General features: G+C 37.8%; 4 protein-coding genes across 5 annotated transcripts in view; 2 read left to right on the top strand and 2 right to left on the bottom strand.

The window, feature by feature from the left end:
* LOC110836406 (uncharacterized) overlaps positions 1 to 27,295 on the bottom strand; it is a 142,311-nt gene that overhangs the window by 48,539 nt on the left and 66,477 nt on the right. The gene's annotated exons all lie outside the window — the stretch shown is intronic.
* LOC110839767 (uncharacterized) lies at positions 17 to 4,116 on the top strand. Its single transcript, XM_087354014.1, has 2 exons — positions 17 to 1,025; positions 1,133 to 4,116. The coding sequence occupies exon 2, from the start codon at positions 1,163 to 1,165 to the stop codon at positions 3,233 to 3,235; it is 2,073 nt and encodes a 690-aa protein (XP_087210140.1). The 5' UTR covers positions 17 to 1,025; positions 1,133 to 1,162; the 3' UTR covers positions 3,236 to 4,116.
* LOC147873060 (uncharacterized) lies at positions 5,947 to 8,345 on the top strand. Its single transcript, XM_087354016.1, has one exon. It carries the CDS (start codon positions 6,327 to 6,329, stop codon positions 8,337 to 8,339), a length of 2,013 nt encoding a protein of 670 aa, XP_087210142.1. The 5' UTR covers positions 5,947 to 6,326; the 3' UTR covers positions 8,340 to 8,345.
* tko (30S ribosomal protein S12 technical knockout) lies at positions 8,929 to 11,304 on the bottom strand. 2 transcript variants are annotated; one of them, XM_087354018.1, is made up of 2 exons: positions 11,051 to 11,304; positions 8,929 to 9,693 (listed from the first exon to the last, which is right to left on the bottom strand). In XM_087354018.1, the coding sequence occupies exons 1-2, from the start codon at positions 11,118 to 11,120 to the stop codon at positions 9,323 to 9,325; spliced, it is 441 nt and encodes a 146-aa protein (XP_087210144.1). In that variant the 5' UTR covers positions 11,121 to 11,304; the 3' UTR covers positions 8,929 to 9,322. The 2 variants fall into 2 exon arrangements, with proteins under 2 accessions (XP_087210144.1, XP_087210143.1); XM_087354017.1 differs by having other exon boundaries at positions 8,929 to 9,696; positions 11,051 to 11,302.

Raw genomic sequence — 27,295 nt, 5'->3', positions numbered from 1 at the left:
TCTATTAATATGTACAAAATCCATACAAATTTCAACATGAAATTGTTGGTAGTTGTTGATGAATGTGTACTAGTAAGTTAATTCAATGTGTCATGAAGGGGAGAACAGTGAAACTGTAAGAAGACAAAAGAGTACGAATTTGGACAAATCTGCTCCAGCTCAGCTTTGCTAACTCATAACAGAATCAGCAGGTACGTACTTTTTTCATTGGACAACAACAAAGTCTCTGAGCAGAGTCTAGGTTGACAGGTGAGTAGTAGCTCAGCTGGTAATGGAATTACTTTGCATTTATGATATCCAACAGTTTTATTATAATATTCACAACAGCACGCAACTGATCCAAATCCTAAACGAAATAAATCTGATCCACTTCTTCATAACTTATTTATATATAACATATTATAATATTATCCTCCCATCTATGCTTCTCTCTTCCAAGAGGTCTCTTTCCTTCATCTTTATTAATAAATGCATTTTTCATCTCTCAGACAGGATGAACGCCCACCGAAACCGTCTTCCGTAATCAGATCACCGTGACAACATTTATGAAGTTCTTACGTACATAGATTTCCTGAGAAAAATATCACTTACTCCCTCTTAGGCACAAATAATCTCCTCAGTAATGTGTTCTCAGAGACTTCTTTTCCTTTAAATTACTTATCTCCAGTTTCATTCTCAGTCATCACAAGTATGCGAGAACCAAGAATGCCCACATGAATCACAATGACCAAACATTACCCAGAGGCAGAACTGTCAATTCACTATTGCGATCAGTTAATATATATGATATTTTCAATGAAAAGATTTGAATACATAACATGCAGACATCCAATGATTGCACAAATTTTAAAACCTATGAAAGTGTTTAAGTACTACCCATTTAATTTGATGGTCTATTATTACACCAATTCTCTTTGGATACAATTAAAAATGTGAATTTAACTCACAGGATGTGGCACTGAACGTCATCCTTCAATCTCAACTACAATAAATCATTGATAACACAGCACAGTTTCTAAAATAAGGTGAGTAATTACCAAAATCATACATCAACTGATAAAATTATTGATATTACAGAGTCAGGAGGAAGAAGCTACTGCTTTCGAGACACTAACACCTGTTGGCATTGCAGATAAAAGAAACTCACACAAAGGAAGACACGATGAACATCTATATTTCATGCATCATCATTGGGTTCTTATCATCCGTTCTCACTGTGAGGAGCAACATCTTGACCTTGGAGCAGCTTCACACAGTCCTCTGTGTGGAAACCATCGCACACAGATATTGCACACCAGGGCAGCCTCTCATCGTGTCACTGCCTGCCACAGCGGAAGAATCAACAAGCAGGCAACTTATTCAAACTACGCCCCACAAGGACGATTTACAATTGGTGAACTTCATGCTGCAGAAGCTAAACGAGGGGACAAGATGGCCAATTGAACTATTTCGACCCAACGAAGATGAGATCGCGGACACAGCAGTTTTACATCACAGCTATATTCTGTTTGTGTGGTTGGAGGAGGAAGCGAGTCTCAACAAATCTCTTGAGAATCAGGTAGAATATCTCAAATACAGCGCATCATGGAACCCTCGCGGACGGTTTGTCGTGGTGATGACTGGCCACAGCGGTCAACAACTGCCCCAAATAGTAGCTACTCATGTATGCGCCATTCTGTGGCAGATGAGCAAAATTGTCAACGTAGTGGTTCTGATTCCAGGCCAAGAAGCAGATCCTCCTCTGACTACTACGGGCAACAAACACAGAAGAGGAACTAATCTGCTGAACTTGTACACTTGGTTTCCATACCACATGGGAAGTTGCGGAGAAGTTGGAGATGCAGTTTTGCAAGTTGAGTGGGTTTGTGAGCACAACGGAAGATTTTCAAGAGATGTGAACTTGTATCCCGAAAGAGTACCAAAAGATCTTATGGGTTGTCCCATTAGAGTAGCATCTGCAGGAATTGAACCATATTTGATTTTGAACGGCAATTACACACAAAAAGATGGAAGTGTTGAGTACAAATTAACAGGATTATCTGTGGAGATACTTCAAGTGGTGTGTAAAAAAATGAACTTGACAACAATTTTTCTTTCTCCTTCTATTGGAATGGAAGAAAACCCTTATATGAAAGAGGCTGCTGACTTACAAGACGATATATCAGATGTTCTTACTGGTGTAGTTCCACTCACATCATTTACTATGTCATCATTCTTTGATCCAACAATCCCCTTCACACATACAGAAGTTAAGATGCTTGTCCCTTGTCCGAAACCAATTCCCGGAATGGAAAAGATAATGACAACTTTCTCATTATCTGTGTGGTTGACAATGGGTCTCGTGTTCGTTCTAACCACTTCTGTGTTCTGGTTTGTAGCCAATGGTCCCCACGTATCCACATTTAAGGAGTTAGAAATTTACAAGTCCATATCACTCTGTTTCTACAATGCTTGGGCTGTCTTCATGGGCGTATCTGTTACACAGCTGCCCACTACTTCAAAGCTGAGGGCTTTCTTTTTTATCTACGTTTCTTACTGCTTTGCTATGAGCACTGTTTTCCAAGCGTTCTTTGTCTCTTATCTGGTGGAACCAGAAGCTGGAAAGGAGATTAAAACCTTTGATGAACTCCTAAATTCAGACATCGCCTATGGTTATCATTCGGGGTGGGACTTTGTTCTGCACACAATGGAATATCCTGAATTCTCGAACTTTCATGAACGTAAGGAACCAAGGAAAGACTGCAATGATTATCAAAAATGTGTTCATCAAATGATAACTCAGCTTGACAGAGCTACAGTGACTGCTGTAGTGTACAGTTCTTATGTTGCCAGTGTAGTGGGGATTGCAGATCCAAGTAGGGTAATCTGTTCGTTTGATGAAAACGTCATTTCTGTGAGTTTAACAATTCTCTTTAAAAAAGGAAATCCATTTTTGGACATGTTCAATCTGCTCATAAGACGGGGTTTGGAAGCCGGGCTTCAGGAAAGACACTGGTCAGAACTGAAGCATCAAGCCTCTTTAAGGGGCGGAGACAGATTAAAGGAAGAGAGTAACATGTTTGTCATCTTTTCTGTTTCTCATTTGACTCCAGCATTTGTTGTGCTTATTTCTGGAAATATCTTGAGCTTTGGAGTGTTTGTTATTGAATTAATTCACAACTGGTATTGGAAGAAAATTAATAAGGGCACTGGTACTTCTATAAGCTGCGTGGCGGGTTTTGACAATAAAGTGTGAGTCCCAACCTGTTACACTTTTATACTTTTGCTGTATTCAATAGAACTGCAATACATATAGAGTGTATATATAGCAGATTCTAGTTGCACAGCATTAATGAAAACTGTGATGAATTTGTTTAACAGAAACATTACTGAAACCCCTTGCAATTCCTGTATTTAGTGGCATTAATACGTTTAACACAAAGCACAAGAGTTAGAATTTACGCACCTTAAAGGAAATTAATTCCAAGTGTTTCTTGTACATAATGACTTGACTTTTGACTCATTCTTCCCCAGATATGGCCCATTATGCTTTGAGCCATATTGTGAAGGAGTTGAAATTTGAATGGCACATCAGTTACAGTACACATTATGTTCACATCCCTTCATTGAACCTACTATTCTAATGTTCTGGATAGCTGCCTACCTCAGACTTCTTGTAAAATGTAGACTCCTAATGACATCTTCTGGACATGCATATTCATCATCAAATCATGATTTTATATTCAAATGTCATTAGAAGACTGAATAAAAAGCATGAATTCTTTTAAACTAAAAATATATTACGGGGCTGGAACTGGTCAAAAAAGGGAATAAGTTATCTGTTAGACGACGCTGTTAATACATATTGAGGGACGCTAACATCTCATGTGTGAGAGTGTCAAAGCATTTTGTCAATAATACAATTTACAATTCTGGGTTCAGTAATTCAAAACAGCTTTTGGCTCACCATAAAATAATGCCACTATAACGTAACTTGGAAGTTCTATTTGAGTAAATGGTTTAAATAAACTTTCAAGAAAACTAAGTTTTTAACATAGAAGATACTAAACCCCATTTTATGTTTCAGCATAAAATATGTTTCATAATTGTAAACATAGAAAATAAAGTTTTAACAAAGAAGAAATAAAGCTCCTGTTTATGAATTCTGAAGGTTTCTGCCTATGGTTCCTTATAATATCTGTGAAATTGTTTTTAGGACTTATAACTAACTTATTAATAAAATTACAACATTTTAGAAGCTGGATTCAGCTTACATTTTCAAGCAAAATAGGAATAGTACAGAACCATATCTTTTGGGTCACTGGTTGACGAGTGCAGGTCTGAGGCCACTTTTTTACCTCAAGATGGAAGCAGAATTAAGGTTCTGAAATGTTGTAACTGTATTTTTAAGGTAGATAACTGACAAAGTCAAACAAAACTATTTCACTAAGCCCAATTTCATGTGCCAGCATAAAATGTAAATTCAAAATGGTGTTTTATTAACTATTTAAATTACCTGACAGCTTCATTAATTTAAAACAGACCTTCAAATATGGAATAAATAAATAAATACTGCCTTCGAACAAATATTTAAAATGTGGCTTAAATAAAATGACTATATACGTTATGAATAGTGCGTATTACAATATTTGAGAAAGATTCTGATTAGATAAGTTCAAACGGAAAAGAATGCTATGTTGACGTGTGCACAATTGGAAAGTTATTACGATGGATATTAAGAAGTTGAGTGAGGATGTGAATTAAAATGAATTAAATTTACTCCTTCCATTATCCAATCAATGGTGAGCTTCTGTGAAAACACTTACGAATGAATGGGATATGTAACACACAGATAAGTTGTTAATCATCTCAGGGACTACAAATTTTGTGAGAATCTCCATATAATGTCACATAAGTAATGGCCAATTATGTGCATCTCCTTAAAAAATTCAATTTCTTACATGTCATATATTTTAATAAGGCTAATAAAATTTCTTTTTTCTAAATTTTTTAAATTAAAAGTTTAAAAGCAAGTGTAGTGGAAGCAGTAAATAAATAAGCAATCGTGATATCTACATTTGCCTGATGAATAATTGAAGTATTTTTGACATGAAAATGAAACTGATTTTATCACAGTCCATACACGATCCACCCATCGACCGAATTTCTATTGATACGCACAAAAGCCATACATATTTAAGCATGAAAATGTTGGTGGTTGTTTCTGAATGTGCACTAGTAAGCTAATTCAGTGTCAATGAAGTGTGTCATGAAGGGGAGAACAGTGAAATTGTAAGAAGACAAAAGAGTAAGAACTTGGACAAATCTGCTCCAGCTCAGCTTTGCTAACTCATAACAGAATCGACAGGTACGTACTTCTTTCACTGGACAACAATCAAGTCTCTGAGCAGAGTCTATGTTGACAGGTGAGTAGTAGCTCAGCTGGTAATGGAATTACCTTGCATTAATGACACCCAAAAGTTGTATTATAATATTCACAACAGCATGCAACTTATCCAAATCCTAAACCAAATAAATCTGATCCACTTCTTCATAACTTATATATTTAATAATATATTTTAATATTATCCTCCCATCTATGCTTCTGTCAACCAAGAGGTCTCTTTCCTTCATCTTCACTAACAAATGTATTTTTCCTCTAAGACAGGATGAACACCCACCTAAACCGTCCTACGTAATTAGATCACCGTGACAACATTTATGAAGTTCTTACGTACATAGATTTCCTGAGAATAATATCACTTCCTCCCTCTTAAGCACAAATAATCTCCTTAGTACCGAGTTCTCAGAGACTTCTTTCCCTTTAAATTACTTATCTCCAGTTTCATTCTCAGTCGTCACAAGTATGCGAGAACCAAGAATGCCTACATTAAGCACAATGACCGAACATTACCAAGGGGCAGAAGTATCAATTCACTACTGGGATCAGTTAATATATATGATATCTTCAATACAAAGTTTTGAATACATAACATGCAGACATCCAATGATTGCACAAATGTTAAAACCTATGAAAGTGTTTAAGTACTACCCATTTAATTTGATGGTCTACATACAGAATTATTGAACCAGTTCCATCTTGGCACAATTCAGCATCTCAATCTAACTCACAGGATGTGGCACTGAACGTCATCCTTCAATCTCAACTACAATACATCATTGATAACACAGCACAGTTTCTAAAATAATGTGAGTAATTACCAAAATCATACATCAACTGATAAAATTATTGACATTACAGAGTCAGGAGGAAGAAGCTACTGCTTTCGAGACACTAACACCTGTTTGCATTGCAGATAAAAGAAACTCACACAAAGGAAGACACGATGAACATCTATATTTCATGCATCATCATTGGGTTCTTATCATCCGTTCTCACTGTGAGGAGCAACATCTTGACCTTGGAGCAGCTTCACACAGTCCTCTGTGTGGAAACCATCGCACACAGATATTGCACACCAGGGCAGCCTCTCATTGTGTCACTGCCTGCCACAGCGGAAGAATCAACAAGCAGGCAACTTATTCAAACTACGCCCCACAAGGACGATTTACAATTGGTGAACTTCATGCTGCAGAAGCTAAACGAGGGGACAAGATGGCCAATTGAACTATTTCGACCCAACGAAGATGAGATCGCAGACGCAGCAGTTTTACATCACAGCTATATTCTGTTTGTGTGGTTGGAAGAGGAAGCGAGTCTAAACAAATCTCTTGAGAATCAGGTAGAATATCTCAAATACAGCGCGTCATGGAACCCTCGCGGACGGTTTGTCGTGGTGATGACTGGCCACAGCGGTCAACAACTGCCCCAACCAATAGCTACTCATGTATGCGCCATTCTGTGGCAGATGAGCAAAATTGTCAACGTAGTGGTTCTGATTCCAGGCCAAGAAGCAGATCCTCCTCTGACTACTACGGGCAACAAACACAGAAGAGGAACTAATCTGCTGAACTTGTACACTTGGTTTCCATACCACATGGGAAGTTGCGGAGAAGTTGGAGATGCAATTTTGCAAGTTGAGTGGGTTTGTGAGCACAACGGAAGATTTTCAAGAGATGTGAACTTGTATCCCGAAAGAGTACCAAAAGATCTTATGGGTTGTCCCATTAGAGTGGCATCTGTAGGAATTGACCCATTTGTGATTCTGAAAGACAATTTCACACAAAATGATGGAAGTGTTGAGTACAAATTAACAGGATTATGCGTGGAGATGCTTCGAGTGGTGTGTAAAAAAATGAACTTGACAACAATTTTCCTTTCACCTTCTATAAGTTTGGATTCAGAATTATATCTTAAACAGGCAGCTAACTTAGAAGATGGTACAGCTGATGTTCTTACTGGTATAGTTCCACTACTACCATTAGCTATGTCATCATTCTTTGATCCAACAATCCCCTACACACATTCGGAAGTTAAGATGCTTGTCCCTTGTCCGAAACCTATTCCTGGAATGGAAAAGATAATGACAACTTTCTCATTATCTGTGTGGTTGACAATGGGTCTCGTGTTCGTTCTAACCACTTCTGTGTTCTGGTTTGTAGCAAATGGTCCCCACGTATCCACATTTAAGGAGTTAGAAATTTACAAGTCCATATCACTCTGTTTCTACAATGCCTGGGCTGTCTTCATGGGCGTATCTGTTACACAGCTGCCAACTACTTCAAAGCTGAGGGCTTTCTTTTTTATCTACGTTTCTTACTGCTTTGCTATGAGCACTGTTTTCCAAGCGTTCTTTGTCTCTTATCTGGTGGAACCAGAAGCTGGAAAGGAGATTAAAACCTTTGATGAACTCCTAAAGTCAGACATAGCCTATGGTTATCATTCAGCCTGGAACTATATTCTGCATGGAATAGTATATCCAGAATTCTCGAAATTTCATGAACGTAAGGAAACAAGGAAAGATTGTAATGATTTTCAAAAATGTGTTCAAAAAATGATAACTCAGCATGACAGAGCTACAATGGTTGGTATAGTGTACAGTACATACATTGCTAGTGAACTGGGGATTGCTGATCCAAGTACAGTAATCTGTTCGTTTGACGAAAACCTCATTTATGTAAGTATAATTATGCTTTTAAAAAAGGGGAGTCCATTTTTGGACATGTTCAATGTGCTCATAAGACGGAGTTTGGAAGCTGGGCTTCAGGAAAGACACTGGTCAGAACTGAAGCATCAAGCCTCTTTAAGGGGCAGAGACAGATTAAAGAAAGAGAGTAACATGTTTGTCATCTTTTCTGTTTCTCATTTGACTCCAGCATTTGTTGTGCTTATTTCTGGAAATATCTTGAGCTTTGGAGTTTTTATTATTGAATTAATTCACAACTGGTATTGCAAGTAAATGAAATAAGGGCACTGGTGTATCAAGAAGTTCGGCACGTTTGAGAACGTGGCATGAATATCAGCTCATTATATATCCATGCTTGTATTATTTACTTTAAACTACCCTGCAATGAAATTATGTATTCATAGCATGTATATTGCACATATTAGTTATGGAACATTAAAAAATTTATGTGTGTTTAAAGAAAAGAATTCCAAGTGGTACCTGTATATTGTGTCTGATTCTTCTTGAAGCTGCCACATGTTTGCATGCAATATTGTGAAGCTGTTGATTTTTTTTGGGGTGGGGGTGGGGTTTATTTATGCTTGAACACTATGCTCTCTGGTATAGGAGCCATTATCAATTCACAAGGTTCAAGGCCATGGAAGTACTACCCCTCTTACAGCATAGGAGGGCGCGGCGGTGTGCGGGCGCGAGCCCACCTGAAACCGTCGCAATGTGGTGAGAACTACTATTGATTGTGACTTACAGGTCATCCTCTTGATGAGAGCAATGACCTTCTCTGAAATGTTGGTCAATATCTACGAGACTGCATGGTGCTACATTCCAGAACACATTCAACCATCCTCAGAATTAATTAGGACTGTTCACACACATTAACTATTTATTTAGAATATCACCCCAACTACTCCAGCAGTAGAACTTTTTATCCTTGCCACAGATTTGTAAGATCAACATCATAACTTTCAAGTAGCATTAGCATTCATCCACAAATACAAATATATGGTTTCTAAATGTTCAGTGAGGCATTAAACTATCCCTATTGAGCAGAGTCCTTGATGAAAAGCTAGTATTTTGTCACTATTAATGAATCACTTCCATGTTTAGAGCCCAAACGTTTATTACAGTGTTCACAACAGCCTGCTCAGTGAAGCATTACAATTAGTAATTGATAATCAAGGCTCAAGTTACATAAAACATGTAATAAACTACCAATCAGACACTTCACAGATAAAATTATTTCTAGTTTCCAACAAAAGCTACTTTTTAATAACATGTGGCAGGTCATATTTACCACGAACACATCTGATCTTAACTCCAGGCACATCTTGACATCGTCCAACACGGCAAAGAACTATGTTGTGTTCCTGCAGATTATGCCCAATTCCTGGTACATAAGCCACCATCTCCTTGCCGCTACTCAGTCGTACCAACACACACTTCCTGTTTGCAGAATTGGGTTTTTTTGGCTTCTTTATCAGAGTCTTCAACACAACACCTTTAGCAAATGGATTACCATCGAGAGGTTTACGTGGAGGTCGCTTCTTATAGTGAGGACCTGTGCGGTGCATCTGATGGAGTGATGCCATGGTTCGTATCCAATTTGTTGGACCGCTAACAAATGATGTTCCTGCTGATTTAATTGGAAATTCCACTTCAGTTTCAGGTTACAACACTTTAACAATTACTTCTACAGTAGAGGTACATATTTCTAGTCCCATTTACAACTGTAAATATGAGCCGGCGTAGCTCAGTCAGTATAGTGACTGGCTATGGATCGGACGACCGAGGTTTGATCCCCGAAGGGCGCAGAGGATTTTTCCTCCAGCCTCTTCATCATCCAGACAGGTTCTGGGGCCCACCCAGCCTCCCATCCAATGGGTACCGGGGTTCTTTCCGGGGGTAAAACACAGCCAGGGTGTGATGCTGACCACTTACCCCTGTCTAGTGTCGAGGTCAAGAATGAGTAGTAGTTACATCCCCTCTCCCCTCAAGCGCCTACATGGCATATAGTGGGGCAGCTTTACTTTTTTTACTTACAACTGTAAATGGGAAATTCCCTGGTTTCGATTACATAACTTTAGTTCTATTTATAATAAGTAAAAAAGGAATGTGTATGGGGATTCTGTTGGTCAAAGGAACATTAAGATACGTGTTTCTAAGCAGAGGACACAAAGAGGGAACAATGCACATGAAATTACTGTATACATGTATCTTTTGAACTGAATGACAAAGTTTTGATACTTGATATGGATAATAACAGTTCTATTATCCAAACACCCAGTCTGTTTTATAATGAGAAAATATATTTTGAATAAAACTTACAGGTATCCACAAGATATATACATTGTCTATCTACTATGTATAATGTTGGCATTAAACTCATTGATTTAGAGAAAATTAGCGACATAACCTAAAAGCATGTACACGAAAAAGTGCCACTGCCCTGCCACATAAATCATATATATGCTTGAGTTACAACACATTGCATATATTTATACAGTACTCTAGAAATGGCAGATATTGACTGCAAGTGTGGTAGTTATGTTCAAACAGATTATATTGAGAACAATTTTAATTTATTTGTAGTTTGTTTAACAATGCGATCAGACTATATGGTCAGTCTTGAAAAAAGGATTGGAAAGTGAAGAAACAAAGGTTGGGTGAAAATTTTTGTGTGCACGTCTATAGTTTCAAGGATTTTTTTTAACATATGGTACTTAAGTAGAATTCAAACCCTGCAACAGTTCTGTTGGGCTAGTAAATTACAGAGACTGCCTTACTATAAAACAATAGCTTAAAATGTAGTTAAAATAATTAATTTAACGAGTCTCTTTATAGCTTCCTTAAGACCGTACATCTCGTGGCTCACATCTAAAATTACCACATTTTCATCCCTCCATCACATTAGCAATCATACCGGTTCAGTTGCTACTGAGACTACATCACAGCTGCACTATACACTAATTACTGGCAGATAAACATACCCAATGATGCAGAAGCGTTATATGCACTAGAGGTGACGATCTGTGTTAACTTCTGAATTAAAAAATTCATTTCTTCCTTCGTTCTTTGTACAAATGTAAAGGAAGGAAATTCTAAGTGTTACACAAAACCGTTTGAACAAAAAGAATATAAATAAAAATTATTAAATTTATAACCCTATTGTTACAGATGTTATGCTGTTTATTCATCAGCCGCCATTATCCATAAGCTCCCATCTTGCAAAACAAATGACATAGAAATTGAACAGAGTAGCCAACAAAGGTTCCTAATATTTCTGTTAAGTATCGACTATAATTCCCTACTTGTGTTAGTTCACAAATCTCCATTTTGGGCGTGTTTCAGTATGGAGAAACATTGTACGGTGCTGCAAACTATCTCAGTGTGTATTCCATAACAACAACAATAATAAAAAACTTTCATACATTCGTTGCTGTATTTAATAAGGCTGCCTAATACTTTTGGTGGAGTATCATTATCAGCTACATTAATATGACTCCATGTGCAGACAAAATTTCGGTGCAATAGATTAGCTGTTGATGAACTGAGAATGGCGAGATGGATTTTCACGAAAATTGAACATTATGCCACTGGAGCCCTGTCCAGAAATGTACTTTTAATTTCCCACAATTGGTAATATAAAAGTGACGGAAAAGTAATACAGAGTAAAGTATCATTCTTCTTACTTTATATTTTCACAAAGTGCCTTAACAAAATCTGTACGTTTTCCAAAGATTACTTTAATTAGATTACACGGCATAGAGATATTGATGATTCTGTCATGTATCTCGTTACATATTAACCACTTACTATAATATTTAAAACACTATAGAAATGAATGAGATCTATAATCTACAATGTGTCACGTTTTAACAAAACGAATATAGTCTGATTTTAGCGTCATTTAAATTTCGGGCCGTAAAGTTTCACTAGAATAATCAGAACCAAATTTAATCGAAATTTGTTAAGTAGTTATGGAGATGAATAGATGGATGGAAGGACAGAATATTCTCTTTTCCATTTTTTCCATTTGGGTATAATAAAATGTTCAGCAGTGGTCCATGAGCCTTCTGCTATACACATAGCTCAGTCCAGACCAGTGAACCGCCTAGAACCGACTATGGCCTGGAGGGACAAAGTTCGATGCCCGATAGTAGAACCTGAGACATTTCTGTGGACCAGACAGTTCTGGAGTTTATATTGTGTGGAAATAAGGCTGTCGGAACGTGTTGCTGATTACTCGCTTTGATATATATTTCATTCACGATCAGAATGCAGTCGATGTAAACAAGTACGCGCAGCGAGCGAGAAACCGAAAAGACTAGTTCACATTGAGACGACGTTACCGTAACTAATTAAAATTTAATAAACGCAATTAAACGTTCAGTGGGGAAACGTGAGAAGAAGAAATCACTTGGAAAACCACGACTTAGACGGCACGTTGATATTAAAATGGATTTTGAAGAAATAAGGTATGACAGTGAGGAATGGATTCATCTGACTCATGCCCAGTGGCGGGCTCTTGTGAACACGACAATTAACATTCGTCGAATTTCTCGACTTAGCGACTACCAGCTTCTCAATTAATCTGTTCCGTGGAGTTAGTTCATGTTAGTTACGAAACGAATTCTTTGATGTATATTTACCTGACTGGTACACGTGACGTATTTTTGCAAGTAACGTTGTCATTGTGAATATAGCGATCAGATAAACTTAGTTAGATTAAGTTAGAAATGACTTTACATAGCAAAATCATTCAACCGGAAAGAAGTATTATTTTTCATGACCCACAAACACTCCTTTGATGACGTGTGTAGATGTGCACGTCTTGTGTAACAATACGACAATTTACGTAACGTATTTTTTCTGTCGCAATTATTGGCTATTTCGAAACTTTACCACCAGGTGTCTCTGCAGGTACTCAACAGATATAATGTGTCTATAAAATGGTAGCCATGACATCCATCTTTTTAAATGGCAGAAATCTGCTAAGTAAACTTTCTACTAAGCGTCTTAATCACCTTTCCCAATTAAATACGCCCATATTTAATCTCCTTCCGTCTCTCAGTTGCGCTAACACACAATTTCCTCAGACTTTAAAAGCCCAATGGCAACTTTGTATATGTGTCACGTGCTTTAACAATCAGCAACACGTTATTTTGTATTTATGTATTTGTTGTGATTCTGACTGTATAAACAAATATTATTTCTAAGATGGTAAAGTTGCGTCATATTGTGATATAATAAGTATATATTAAATCTTGTCCGTCTAATCACAATAAATTCTTATTAAATATTAAAATATTACAATAATTAACATTTTAAAATATTTAAAATATTAAATGATGTTCTTTATCGAAATATTCGATTTACATTAGACCATCATTTTTCATGTTTCATCGAGTGTGTTATTAAAAATGGAATAAAAATCTGAAAAAGAACATCGTTTAATATCTGGTAAAAATCTGATAAAAATGTACGCTGGCATAATGTATGAAAATTGTATTTGAAATTATTTATCGTTTCGAAGCTTTATATAATTATATACACCTGAGGATGGTTCTTTTAGGAACTGAAACATGTCGTGAAACATGAAAAATGATGGTCTAATGTAAATCCAATATTTCGATAAAGAACATCATTTAATATTTTAAATATTTTAAAATGTTAATTATTGTAATATTTTAATATTTAATAAGAATTTATTGTGATTAGACGGACAAGATTTAATATATAAATATTATTTCCCTAATAGCGCTAAACAACTGATCGTTCTAATGGTGAAGTGTAGTGATTTCTTTGAGATACGGAATAAATTCTTAAATATTAAAGAACGAATTTCAGCTTAATTTTAATTTAATTTAATTAAGTTAATTTTCACATTATTATACTGGACTGTATTATTGCATCCAAGGTACTAAAACTTATTTATAAAGCGTAAGGCACTCAAGTTAAGGAAACTTTAGTCTGCCGGACTCCTGGCTAGTAGTCAGTGTGCACCCGGAAGGTCCTGCGACCGGTCACTTCGACATAGGTTTTCTTGATTTTCCTGTCTTTAAGCAAATGTTGAGATGGTTCCCAATGAGACTTTATCCCATAGTGTAGAGGCCGCTAAAGTTTCCAAACTATGGCTTCAACATTCAATCGAAAGTCGGAAATACTTACTGGGCCAGTTTAAAGCAATTTAAGGCTAGGTGTCAGCACTTTAGCTTCTCTGTGGCGTCCATGACGTAAAGTTCAGTGCAATAATTGGATCTCTCGGTTATCCACCAGCATCGATGGGTGAATTACACATAACCGTTCGTGTCTGTTTGTAAATGAATCTCGTTACCGACTTCCTGGAACAATTGACTAACGTTTCCCGTAGGGCTGTTCTCGTCGGATGGTCCAGGTCAGGTTATCTCTGGTTCAGTGGTTCTAAACGTTTCCTGATACAATGATCGATAAAGTAGAAATCGCTTTTACCGTTTCAGGAACTTTTTACTAAAATTATGTAATATTTTAATATTTTCCGTCAAATCACAATTTTAATAAGATAATAAAATATATATTTTATTATCACAATTTTAATAAGATAATAAAATATATATTTTATTATCACAATTTTAATAAGATAATAAAATATATATTTTATTATCACAATTTTAATAAGATAATAAAATATATATTTTATTATCTTATTAAAATTGTGATTTGACGGAAAAAATATTAAAATATTAACCTAATTCACAATATGACTAAAATATACTACCTTATAAAATTATGTACTCATTTATCGTTTTTCCTACGCGTTCTACGTGTCCTGCTCATCTCATACCCAAAAAAATTTGTTCTGCTTTTGAATAATATTTTTTTGTTTTCTCTAAAGGGCAGAAACACTTTCAAAAATTACAAATTAACTCTTGTGGGAAATTTTGGGAGGTTAGGTTGCTGTATTTTCCCACTGATCGTCTAAAAAGTGACGCACGCCGAATTATACTGTGTTCCTGGTAAAGCCAGAGGACAGATTACAGCCTCAATCATGATTACCGAATTTTGTGTTAAATTATTCCCTCTGATAATACGGTTCAGCTGAGCTTAATCAATAAACAGCTTCCAGGAGCTAGAACAAGCGTGGCTCAGTTGCGGTATCCTTCGAAGTTACCCAGTGCTCGCACTCATAACGTCAAGAGAGAAGTTTCGCGGATTAATTATTCGTAAAAATATTAATTTATCTGTGTTTTTAGTCCGAAATGCAGAATTATTAATTTGCTATTCACTACCGAATAATAAACACCAAAAAATTCAGATCGCGTAAAATAGGCGCAAATATTTTCAAGATTCTGACGCAGAAGTGAGTTTGGGCTCACCCAAACACAAGAATAAATTCAATGTATTCGAGTACAGGGTGTCGAGGAAAATATTTTGGTCCCACGAAAGATGAAATATCGGGAGAAAGGGCGAAATTTGCATAATTTGTACTCCACCAAAAAAATTTATTACGATGATCTATTCCAGGAAGATTAAGTGGAGACAGGACAACTTGCATGCATGCAAGCGACAAGAAATGCTAACAAAATTTTAGTCGGAAAAACTAAAGGGGGACAGGACCACGCGGTGGACTTAGATGCAAATGTTACGATAACATTAATACGAAATTTAAAAAATGGAAAGTGAAGTTAGCTCAGAACAGAGTTTAGTGACACGGTGACGTTAAACCATATTAACTAGCTGAGCAACTATCATCTTCCGAAAAATGACTTTAACGTTTCAGTTATTTCGTTAGCGAGAATATACCTAATATAGCGCGAAACTCAGAAGGTTCACTAAAGCATGTCACAGGCCCTTAACCTAATCCATTTGGTTTCCACACCCCTTTTCTCTAAGAGCCCCTTCAACCCCCTCCCCAAGCCTTCAGAGTGGCCGATTATTTTCAGGTAAGTAGACCAAAATTCTGTATACCTTTCTTGTTACGCTTTTTTGTGAAAATAGATTTAAGGATGCTTAAGTGAACAGTCACATATGAATGAGAGAAAAATAAGGGAGAGACAGTGAGGGAAGGGTGAGAAACACTTAATTTAACACGGGGAACAAACACATTTTTCGCTACGAATGTTTTTAGAAAGGTTGCCATGGGGGGGGGGGGTCCCCTGGTTACAAATTTCGATTCAGAGATCGGCGTCTATCATAACCATGGTTTAAATTAGGGTACTACAGATTTCTTTACATTTTTTCCTAAGTTTATTACTGATTGATTATCACATCGTCATGATTTGTGCTGGCTAGTAACATCACATTAAAATCTCCACAGTTTGCTCTTCCATAAACGCATTAATCACGAAACATAACCGTACCCTTTCTTTGAGGTCGTTTAATTGAGAATCGACTCACGCAATTCATAAAATATTTACACTGTATAAAATTTTTTTACTCTACACAACCCAATAAAGTTTACGCAAAGAATAAATTAAGCAGAATAAATTACGAACAAATGAACTGTATTATTTTGAGCGTCTTGTAGAAACAGCTTCTACACGGAGAGGCGTGCCACGTTTTCTGATGACAGGCTGAGTATTGCTACCGAGCTGAATCAATAGCAAGGCTCCCTAATTACGTGGCGTCTCTTGGTTACTAATATATTGTATTTGTTTAACATTTTTTTTACGAAGAATTGGTCACACCTCAGGTATCTCAAGAGAACATTTCACAGTTCACCAATAAAGATCCTGTGTACATAAACACACACCACATCAAATATGCCATGCAAACCAGTTTTTAGGGACTATTTACGAGGTTACACTATAAGTAATTAATGATGTTTCGTGTTTATTTACAAAATATAAGCTCAAAGTTTATAATTATATTCGTGATCGCAGTTTAAAATAAAATAAAAGTCGATTTAAGGTTCTAGCCATTCACAAACAAACGTTAAAGCAGACGTAGGCTTAACTAGAGTGATTCAAAATAATATTTCTTGTAGGATTCTCAGTGTAAAATTTGGTTCTAAGACAGCATAAACTACAAAATTATGTAAAACAATATACAATAAGGAGATCCATAACTTGTCTTTCCAAACAAATATTATCAATTAGGACAAGACTCATCAAAAACGTAAAATGACACTGACATGTGTATAAACTCAAACTGACATGAATTTGGCCACTCAGATTCCTGCAGATCGGCAGATATATGCTTTCGAAAAAATGACTACCGAATGACCTTGAAAATTTCAAATGTCTCTATTCGGCAAACCCTTCGACTGATTTCGACGTGCCTATGACATGACTCTGACATGTGCATAAACTCAAACTGACATGAATATGGTCACTCAGATTCCTGCAGATCGGAAGATATATGCTTTCGAAAAAATGACTACCGAATGACCTTGAAAATTTCAAAGGCCTCTATTCGGCAAACCCTTCGACTGATTTCGACGTGACTATGACATGACTCTGACATGTGCATAAACTCAAACTGACATGAATATGGTCACTCAGATTCCTGCAGATCGGAAGATATATGCTTTCGAAAAAATGACCACCGAATGACCTTGAAAATTTCAAAGGCCTCTATTCGGCAAACCCTTCGACTGATTTCGACGTGACAATGACATGACTCTGACATGTGCATAAACTCAAACTGACATGAATATGGTCACTCAGATTCCTGCAGATCGGAAGATATATGCTTTCGAAAAAATGACTACCGAATGACCTTGAAAATTTCAAATGTCTCTATTCGGCAAACCCTCCGACTGATTTCGACGTGACTATGACATGACTCTGACATGTGCATAAACTCAAACTGATATGAATATGGTCACTCAGATTCCTGCAGATCGGAAGATATATGCTTTCGAAAAAATGACTACCGAATGACCTTGAAAATTTCAAAGGCCTCTATTCGGCAAACCCTTCGACTAATATCGACGTGACTATGACATGACTCTGACATGTGCATAAACTCAAACTGACATGAATATGGTCACTCAGATTCCTGCAGATCGGAAGATATATGCTTTCGAAAAAATGACTACCGAATGACCTTGAAAATTTCAAAGGCCTCTATTCGGCAAACCCTTCGACTGATTTCGACGTGACTATGACATGACCCTGACATGTGCATAAACTCAAACTGACATGAATATGGTCACTCAGATTCCTGCAGATGGAAGATATATGCTTTCGAAAAAATGACTACCGAATGACCTTGAAAATTTCAAAGGCCTCTATTCGGCAAACCCTTCGACTGATTTCGACGTGACTATGACATGACCCTGACATGTGCATAAACTCAAACTGACATGAATATGGTCACTCAGATTCCTGCAGTTCGGAAGATATATGCTTTCGAAAAAATGACTACCGAATGACCTTGAAAATTTCAAAGGCCTCTATTCGGCAAACCCTTCGACTAATATCGGCGTGACTATGACATGACTCTGACATGTGCATAAACTCAAACTGACATGAATATGGTCACTCAGATTCCTGTAGATCGGCAGATATATGCTTTCGAAAAAATGACTACCGAATGACCTTGAAAATTTCAAAGGCCTCTATACGGCAAACAATTCGACTGATATCGACGTGACTATGACATGACTCTGACATGTGCATAAACTCAAACTGATATGAATATGGTCACTCAGATTCCTGCAGATCGGAAGATATATGCTTTCGAAAAAATGACTACCGAATGACCTTGAAAATTTCAAATGTCTCTATTCGGCAAACCCTTCGACTGATTTCGACGTGACTATGAGATGACTCTGACATTTGCATAAACTCAAACTGATATGAATATGGTCACTCAGATTCCTGCAGATCGGAAGATATATGCTTTCGAAAAAATGACTACCAAATGACCTTGAAAATTCAAAGGCCTCTATTCGGCAAACCCTTCGACTGATATCGACGTGACTATGACATGACTCTGACATGTGCATAAACTCAAACTGATATGAATATGGTCACTCAGATTCCTGCAGATCGGAAGATATATGCTTTCGAAAAAATGACTACCGAATGACCTTGAAAATTTCAAATGTCTCTATTCGGCAAACCCTTCGACTGATTTCGACGTGACTATGACATGACTCTGACATATGCATAAACTCAAACTGACATGAATATGGTCACTCAGATTCCTGCAGATCGGAAGAGATATGCTTTCGAAAAAATGACTACCGAATGACCTTGAAAATTTCAAAGGCCTCTATTCGGCAAACCCTTCGACTGATTTCGACGTGACTATGACATGACTCTGACATGTGCAAAAACTCAAACTGACATGAATATGGTCACTCAGATTCCTGCAGATCGGAAGATATATGCTTTCGAAAAAATGACTACCGAATGACCTTGAAAATTTCAAATGTCTCTATTCGGCAAACCCTTCGACTGATTTCGACGTGACTATGACATGACTCTGACATGTGCATAAACTCAAACTGACATGAATATCGTCTCTCAGATTCCTGCAGATCGGAAGATATATGCTTTCGAAAAAATGACTACCGAATGACCTTGAAAATTTCAAAGGCCTCTATTCGGCAAACCCTTTTACTGATTTCGACGTGACTATGACATGACTCTGACATGTGCATAAACTCAAACTGACATGAATATGGTCACTCAGATTCCTGCAGATCGGAAGACATATGCTTTCGAAAAAATGACTACCGAATGACCTTGAAAACTTCAAATGTCTCTATTCGGCAAACCCTTCGACTGATTTCGACGTGACTATGACATGACTCTGACATGTGCATAAACTCAAACTGATATGAATATGGTCACTCAGATTCCTGCAGATCGGAAGATATATGCTTTCGAAAAAATGACTACCGAATGACCTTGAAAACTTCAAATGTCTCTATTCGGCAAACCCTTCGACTGATTTCGACGTGACTATGACATGACTCTGACATGTGCATAAACTCAAACTGACATGAATATGGTCACTCAGATTCCTGCAGATCGGAAGATATATGCTTTCGAAAAAATGACTACCGAATGACCTTGAAGATTTCAAAGGCCTCTATTCGGCAAACCCTTCGACTGATTTCGACGTGACTATGACATGACTCTGACATGTGCATAAACTCAAACTGACATGAATATGGTCACTCAGATTCCTGCAGATCGGAAGATATATGCTTACGAAAAAATTACTACCGAATGACCTTGAAAATTTCAAAGGCCTCTATTCGGCAAACCCTTCGACTGATTTCGACGTGACTATGACATGACCCTGACATGTGCATAAACTCAAACTGACATGAATATGGTCACTCAGATTCCTGCAGATCGGAAGATATATGCTTTAGAAAAAATGACTACCGAATGACCTTGAAAATTTCAAATGTCTCTATTCGGCAAACCCTTCGACTGATTTCGACGAGACTATGACATGACTCTGACATGTGCATAAAATCAAACTGACATGAATATGGTCACTCAGATTACTGCAGATCGGAAGATATATGCTTTCGAAAAAATGACTACCGAATGACCTTAAAAATTTCAAAGGCCTCTATTCGGCAAACCCTTCGACTGATTTCGACGTGACTATGACATGACCCTGACATGTGCATAAACTCAAACTGATATGAATATGGTCACTCAGATTCCTGCAGTTCGGAAGAGATATGCTTTCGAAAAAATGACTACCGAATGACCTTGAAAATTTCAAAGGCCTCTATTCGGCAAACCCCTCGACTGATATCGACGTGACTACGACATGACCCTGACATGTCCATAAACTCAAACTGACATGAATATGGTCACTCAGATTCCTGCAGATCGGCAGATATATGCTTTCGAAAAAATGACTACCGAATGACCTTGAAAATTTCAAAGGCCTCTATACGGCAAACCCTTCGACTGATATCGACGTGACTATGACATGACCCTGACATGTGCATAAACTCAAACTGACATGAATATGGTCACTCAGATTCCTGCAGATCGGAAGATATATGCTTTCGAAAAAATGACTACCGAATGACCTTGAAAATTTCAAAGGCCTCTATTCGGCAAACCCTTCGACTGATTTCGACGTGACTATGACATGACTCTGACATGTGCATAAACTCAAACTGACATGAATATGGTCACTCAGATTCCTGCAGATCGGAAGAGATATGCTTTCGAAAAAATGACTACCGAATGACCTTGAAAATTTCAAAGGCCTCTATTCGGCAAACCCTTCGACTGTTTTCGACGTGACTATGACATGACTCTGACATGTGCAAAAACTCAAACTGACATGAATATGGTCACTCAGATTCCTGCAGATCGGAAGATATATGCTTTCGAAAAAGTGACTACCGAATGACCTTGAAGATTTCAAATGTCTCTATTCGGCAAACCCTTCGACTGATTTCGACGTGACTATGACATGACTCTGACATGTGCATAAACTCAAACTGACATGATTATCGTCTCTCAGATTCCTGCAGATCGGAAGATATATGCTTTCGAAAAAATGACTACCGAATGACCTTGAAAATTTCAAAGGCCTCTATTCGGCAAACCCTTTTACTGATTTCGACGTGACTATGACATGACTCTGACATGTGCATAAACTCAAACTGACATGAATATGGTCACTCAGATTCCTGCAGATCGGAAGACATATGCTTTCGAAAAAATGACTACCGAATGACCTTGAAAACTTCAAATGTCTCTATTCGGCAAACCCTTCGACTGATTTCGACGTGACTATGACATGACTCTGACATGTGCATAAACTCAAACTGATATGAATATGGTCACTCAGATTCCTGCAGATCGGAAGATATATGCTTTCGAAAAAATGACTACCGAATGACCTTGAAAACTTCAAATGTCTCTATTCGGCAAACCCTTCGACTGATTTCGACGTGACTATGACATGACTCTGACATGTGCATAAACTCAAACTGACATGAATATGGTCACTCAGATTCCTGCAGATCGGAAGATATATGCTTTCGAAAAAATGACTACCGAATGACCTTGAAGATTTCAAAGGCCTCTATTCGGCAAACCCTTCGACTGATTTCGACGTGACTATGACATGACTCTGACATGTGCATAAACTCAAACTGACATGAATATGGTCACTCAGATTCCTGCAGATCGGAAGATATATGCTTTCGAAAAAATGACTACCGAATGACCTTGAAAATTTCAAATGTCTCTATTCGGCAAACCCTTCGACTGATTTCGACGTGACTATGACATGACTCTGACATGTGCATAAACTCAAACTGACATGAATATGGTCACTCAGATTCCTGCAGATCGGAAGATATATGCTTTCGAAAAAATGACTACCGAATGACCTTGAAAATTTCAAAGGCCTCTATTCGGCAAACCCTTCGACTGATTTCGACGTGACTATGACATGACTCTGACATGTGCATAAACTCAAACTGACATGAATATGGTCACTCAGATTCCTGCAGATCGGAAGACATATGCTTTCGAAAAAATGACTACCGAATGACCTTGAAAATTTAAAATGTCTCTATTCGGCAAACCCTTCGACTGATTTCGACGAGACTATGACATGACTCTGACATGTGCATAAACTCAAACTGACATGAATATGGTCACTCAGATTCCTGCAGATCGGAAGATATATGCTTTCGAAAAAATGACTACCGAATGACCTTGAAAATTTCAATGTCTCTATTCGGCAAACCCTTTGACTGATATCGACGTGACTATGACATGACCCTGACATGTACATAAATTCAAACTGACATGAATATGGTCACTCAGATTCCTGCAGTTCGGAAGATATATGCTTTCGAAAAAATGACTACCGAATGACCTTGAAAATTTCAAAGGCCTCTATTCGGCAAACCCTTCGACTAATATCGGCGTGACTATGACATGACTCTGACATGTGCATAAACTCAAACTGACATGAATATGGTCACTCAGATTCCTGCAGATCGGAAGATATTTGCTTTCGAAAAAATGACTACCGAATGACCTTGAAAATTTCAAATGTCTCTATTCGGCAAACCCTTCGACTGATTTCGACGTGACTATGACATGACCCTGACATGTGCATAAACTCAAACTGATATGAATATGGTCACTCAGATTCCTGCAGTTCGGAAGAGATATGCTTTCGAAAAAATGACTACCGAATGACCTTGAAAATTTCAAAGGCCTCTATTCGGCAAAACCCTCGACTGATATCGACGTGACTACGACATGACCCTGACATGTGCATAAACTCAAACTGACATGAATATGGTCACTCAGATTCCTGCAGATCGGCAGATATATGCTTTCGAAAAAATGACTACCGAATGACCTTGAAAATTTCAAAGGCCTCTATACGGCAAACCCTTCGACTGATATCGACGTGACTATGACATGACTCTGACATGTGCATAAACTCAAACTGATATGAATATGGTCACTCAGATTCCTGCAGATCGGAAGATATATGCTTTCGAAAAAATGACTACCGAATGACCTTGAAAATTTCAAATGTGTCTATTCGGCAAACCCTTCGTCTGATTTCGACGTGACTATGAGATGACTCTGACATGTGCATAAACTCAAACTGATATGAATATGGTCACTCAGATTCCTGCAGATCGGAAGATATATGCTTTCGAAAAAATGACTACCGAATGACCTTGAAGATTTCAAAGGCCTCTATACGGCAAACCCTTCGACTGATATCGACGTGACTATGACATGACTCTGACATGTGCATAAACTCAAACTGATATGAATATGGTCACTCAGATTCCTGCAGATCGGAAGATATATGCTTTCGAAAAAATGACTACCGAATGACCTTGAAAATTTCAAATGTCTCTATTCGGCAAACCCTTCGACTGATTTCGATGTGACTATGACATGACTCTGACATGTGCATAAACTCAAACTGATATGAATATGGTCACTCAGATTCCTGCAGATCGGAAGATATATGCTTTCGAAAAAATGACTACCGAATGACCTTGAAAATTTCAAATGTCTCTATTCGGCAAACCCTTCGACTGATTTCGACGTGACTATGACATGACTCTGACATGTGCATAAACTCAAACTGACATGAATATGGTCACTCAGATTCCTGCAGATCGGAAGATATATGCTTACGAAAAAGTGACTACCGAATGACCTTGAAAATTTCAAAGGCCTCTATTCGGCAAACCCTTCGACTGATTTCGACGTGACTATGACATGACCCTGACATGTGCATAAACTCAAACTGACATGATTATGGTCACTCAGATTCCTGCAGATCGGAAGATATATGCTTTCGAAAAAATGACTACCGAATGACCTTGAAAATTTCAAATGTCTCTATTCGGCAAACCCTTCGACTGATTTCGACGTGACTATGACATGACTCTGACATGTGCATAAACTCAAACTGACATGAATATGGTCACTCAGATTCCTGCAGATCGGAAGATATATGCTTACGAAAAAATGACTACCGAATGACCTTGAAAATTTCAAAGGCCTCTATTCGGCAAACCCTTCGACTGATTTCGACGTGACTATGACATGACCCTGACATGTGCATTAACTCAAACTGACATGAATATGGTCACTCAGATTCCTGCAGATCGGAAGATATATGCTTTCGAAAAAATGACTACCGAATGACCTTGAAAATTTCAAATGTCTCTATTCGGCAAACCCTTCGACTGATTTCGACAAGACTATGATATGACTCTGACATGTGCATAAACTCAAACTGACATGAATATGGTCACTCAGATTCCTGCAGTTCGGAAGATATATGCTTTCGAAAAAATGACTACCGAATGACCTTGAAAATTTCAAATGCCTCTATTCGGCAAACCCTTCGACTAATATCGACGTGACTATGACATGACTCTGACATGTGCTTAAACTCAAACTGATATGAATATGGTCACTCAGATTCCTGCAGATCGGAAGATATATGCTTTCGAAAAAATGACTACCGAATGACCTTGAAAATTTCAAAGGCCTCTATTCGGCAAACCCTTCGACTGATTTCGACGTGACTATGACATGACTCTGACATGTGCATAAACTCAAACTGACATGAATATGGTCACTCAGATTCCTGCAGATCGGAAGATATATGCTTTCGAAAAAATGACTACCGAATGACCTTGAAAATTTCAAAGGCCTCTATTCGGCAAACCCTTCGACTGATTTCGACGTGACTATGACATGACCCTGACATGTGCATAAACTCAAACTGACATGAATATGGTCACTCAGATTCCTGCAGATCGGCAGATATATGCTTTCGAAAAAATGACTACCGAATGACCTTGAAAATTTCAAAGGCCTCTATACGGCAAACCCTTCGACTGATATCGACGTGACTATGACATGACTCTGACATGTGCATAAACTCAAACTGATATGAATATGGTCACTCAGATTCCTGCAGATCGGAAGATATATGCTTTCGAAAAAATGACTACCGAATGACCTTGAAAATTTCAAATGTGTCTATTCGGCAAACCCTTCGTCTGATTTCGACGTGACTATGAGATGACTCTGACATGTGCATAAACTCAAACTGATATGAATATGGTCACTCAGATTCCTGCAGATCGGAAGATATATGCTTTCGAAAAAATGACTACCGAATGACCTTGAAAATTTCAAAGGCCTCTATACGGCAAACCCTTCGACTGATATCGACGTGACTATGACATGACTCTGACATGTGCATAAACTCAAACTGATATGAATATGGTCACTCAGATTCCTGCAGATCGGAAGATATATGCTTTCGAAAAAATGACTACCGAATGACCTTGAAAATTTCAAATGTCTCTATTCGGCAAACCCTTCGACTGATTTCGATGTGACTATGACATGACTCTGACATGTGCATAAACTCAAACTGATATGAATATGGTCACTCAGATTCCTGCAGATCGGAAGATATATGCTTTCGAAAAAATGACTACCGAATGACCTTGAAAATTTCAAATGTCTCTATTCGGCAAACCCTTCGACTGATTTCGACGTGACTATGACATGACTCTGACATGTGCATAAACTCAAACTGACATGAATATGGTCACTCAGATTCCTGCAGATCGGAAGATATATGCTTACGAAAAAGTGACTACCGAATGACCTTGAAAATTTCAAAGGCCTCTATTCGGCAAACCCTTCGACTGATTTCGACGTGACTATGACATGACCCTGACATGTGCATAAACTCAAACTGACATGATTATGGTCACTCAGATTCCTGCAGATCGGAAGATATATGCTTTCGAAAAAATGACTACCGAATGACCTTGAAAATTTCAAAGGCCTCTATACGGCAAACCCTTCGACTGATATCGACGTGACTATGACATGACTCTGACATGTGCATAAACTCAAACTGGTATGAATATGGTCACTCAGATTCCTGCAGATCGGAAGATATATGCTTTCGAAAAAATGACTACCGAATGACCTTGAAAATTTCAAATGTCTCTATTCGGCAAACCCTTCGACTGATTTCGATGTGACTATGACATGACTCTGACATGTGCATAAACTCAAACTGATATGAATATGGTCACTCAGATTCCTGCAGATCGGAAGATATATGCTTTCGAAAAAATGACTACCGAATGACCTTGAAAATTTCAAATGTCTCTATTCGGCAAACCCTTCGACTGATTTCGACGTGACTATGACATGACTCTGACATGTGCATAAACTCAAACTGACATGAATATGGTCACTCAGATTCCTGCAGATCGGAAGATATATGCTTACGAAAAAATGACTACCGAATGACCTTGAAAATTTCAAAGGCCTCTATTCGGCAAACCCTTCGACTGATTTCGACGTGACTATGACATGACCCTGACATGTGCATTAACTCAAACTGACATGAATATGGTCACTCAGATTCCTGCAGATCGGAAGATATATGCTTTCGAAAAAATGACTACCGAATGACCTTGAAAATTTCAAATGTCTCTATTCGGCAAACCCTTCGACTGATTTCGACAAGACTATGATATGACTCTGACATGTGCATAAACTCAAACTGACATGAATATGGTCACTCAGATTCCTGCAGTTCGGAAGATATATGCTTTCGAAAAAATGACTACCGAATGACCTTGAAAATTTCAAATGCCTCTATTCGGCAAACCCTTCGACTAATATCGACGTGACTATGACATGACTCTGACATGTGCTTAAACTCAAACTGATATGAATATGGTCACTCAGATTCCTGCAGATCGGAAGATA

The sequence above is a fragment of the Zootermopsis nevadensis genome, unplaced genomic scaffold (assembly GCF_977971745.1).
Source record: "Zootermopsis nevadensis isolate Lab colony 2312 unplaced genomic scaffold, Znev_1.0 Znev_ptg000022l, whole genome shotgun sequence".
NCBI classification, from domain to species: domain Eukaryota; kingdom Metazoa; phylum Arthropoda; class Insecta; order Blattodea; family Termopsidae; genus Zootermopsis; species Zootermopsis nevadensis.
The sequence above is the reverse complement of the archived record's forward strand: the minus strand, read 5'-3'. Positions and strand labels throughout refer to the sequence as shown.

Bases quoted from the DNA above. Each gene is read 5' to 3' on its own strand.
- LOC110839767 (XM_087354014.1), top strand. From the start codon at position 1,163: ATGAACATCTATATTTCATGCATCATCATTGGGTTCTTATCATCCGTT.
- LOC147873060 (XM_087354016.1), top strand. From the start codon at position 6,327: ATGAACATCTATATTTCATGCATCATCATTGGGTTCTTATCATCCGTT.
- tko (XM_087354017.1), bottom strand. From the start codon at position 11,120: ATGAATTTTTTAATTCAGAAGTTAACACAGATCGTCACCTCTAGTGCA. The intron at 9,697-11,050 runs GTATGTTTATCT...CAATTAAATCAG, and splicing joins TAACGCTTCTGCATCATTGG to CAGGAACATCATTTGTTAGC.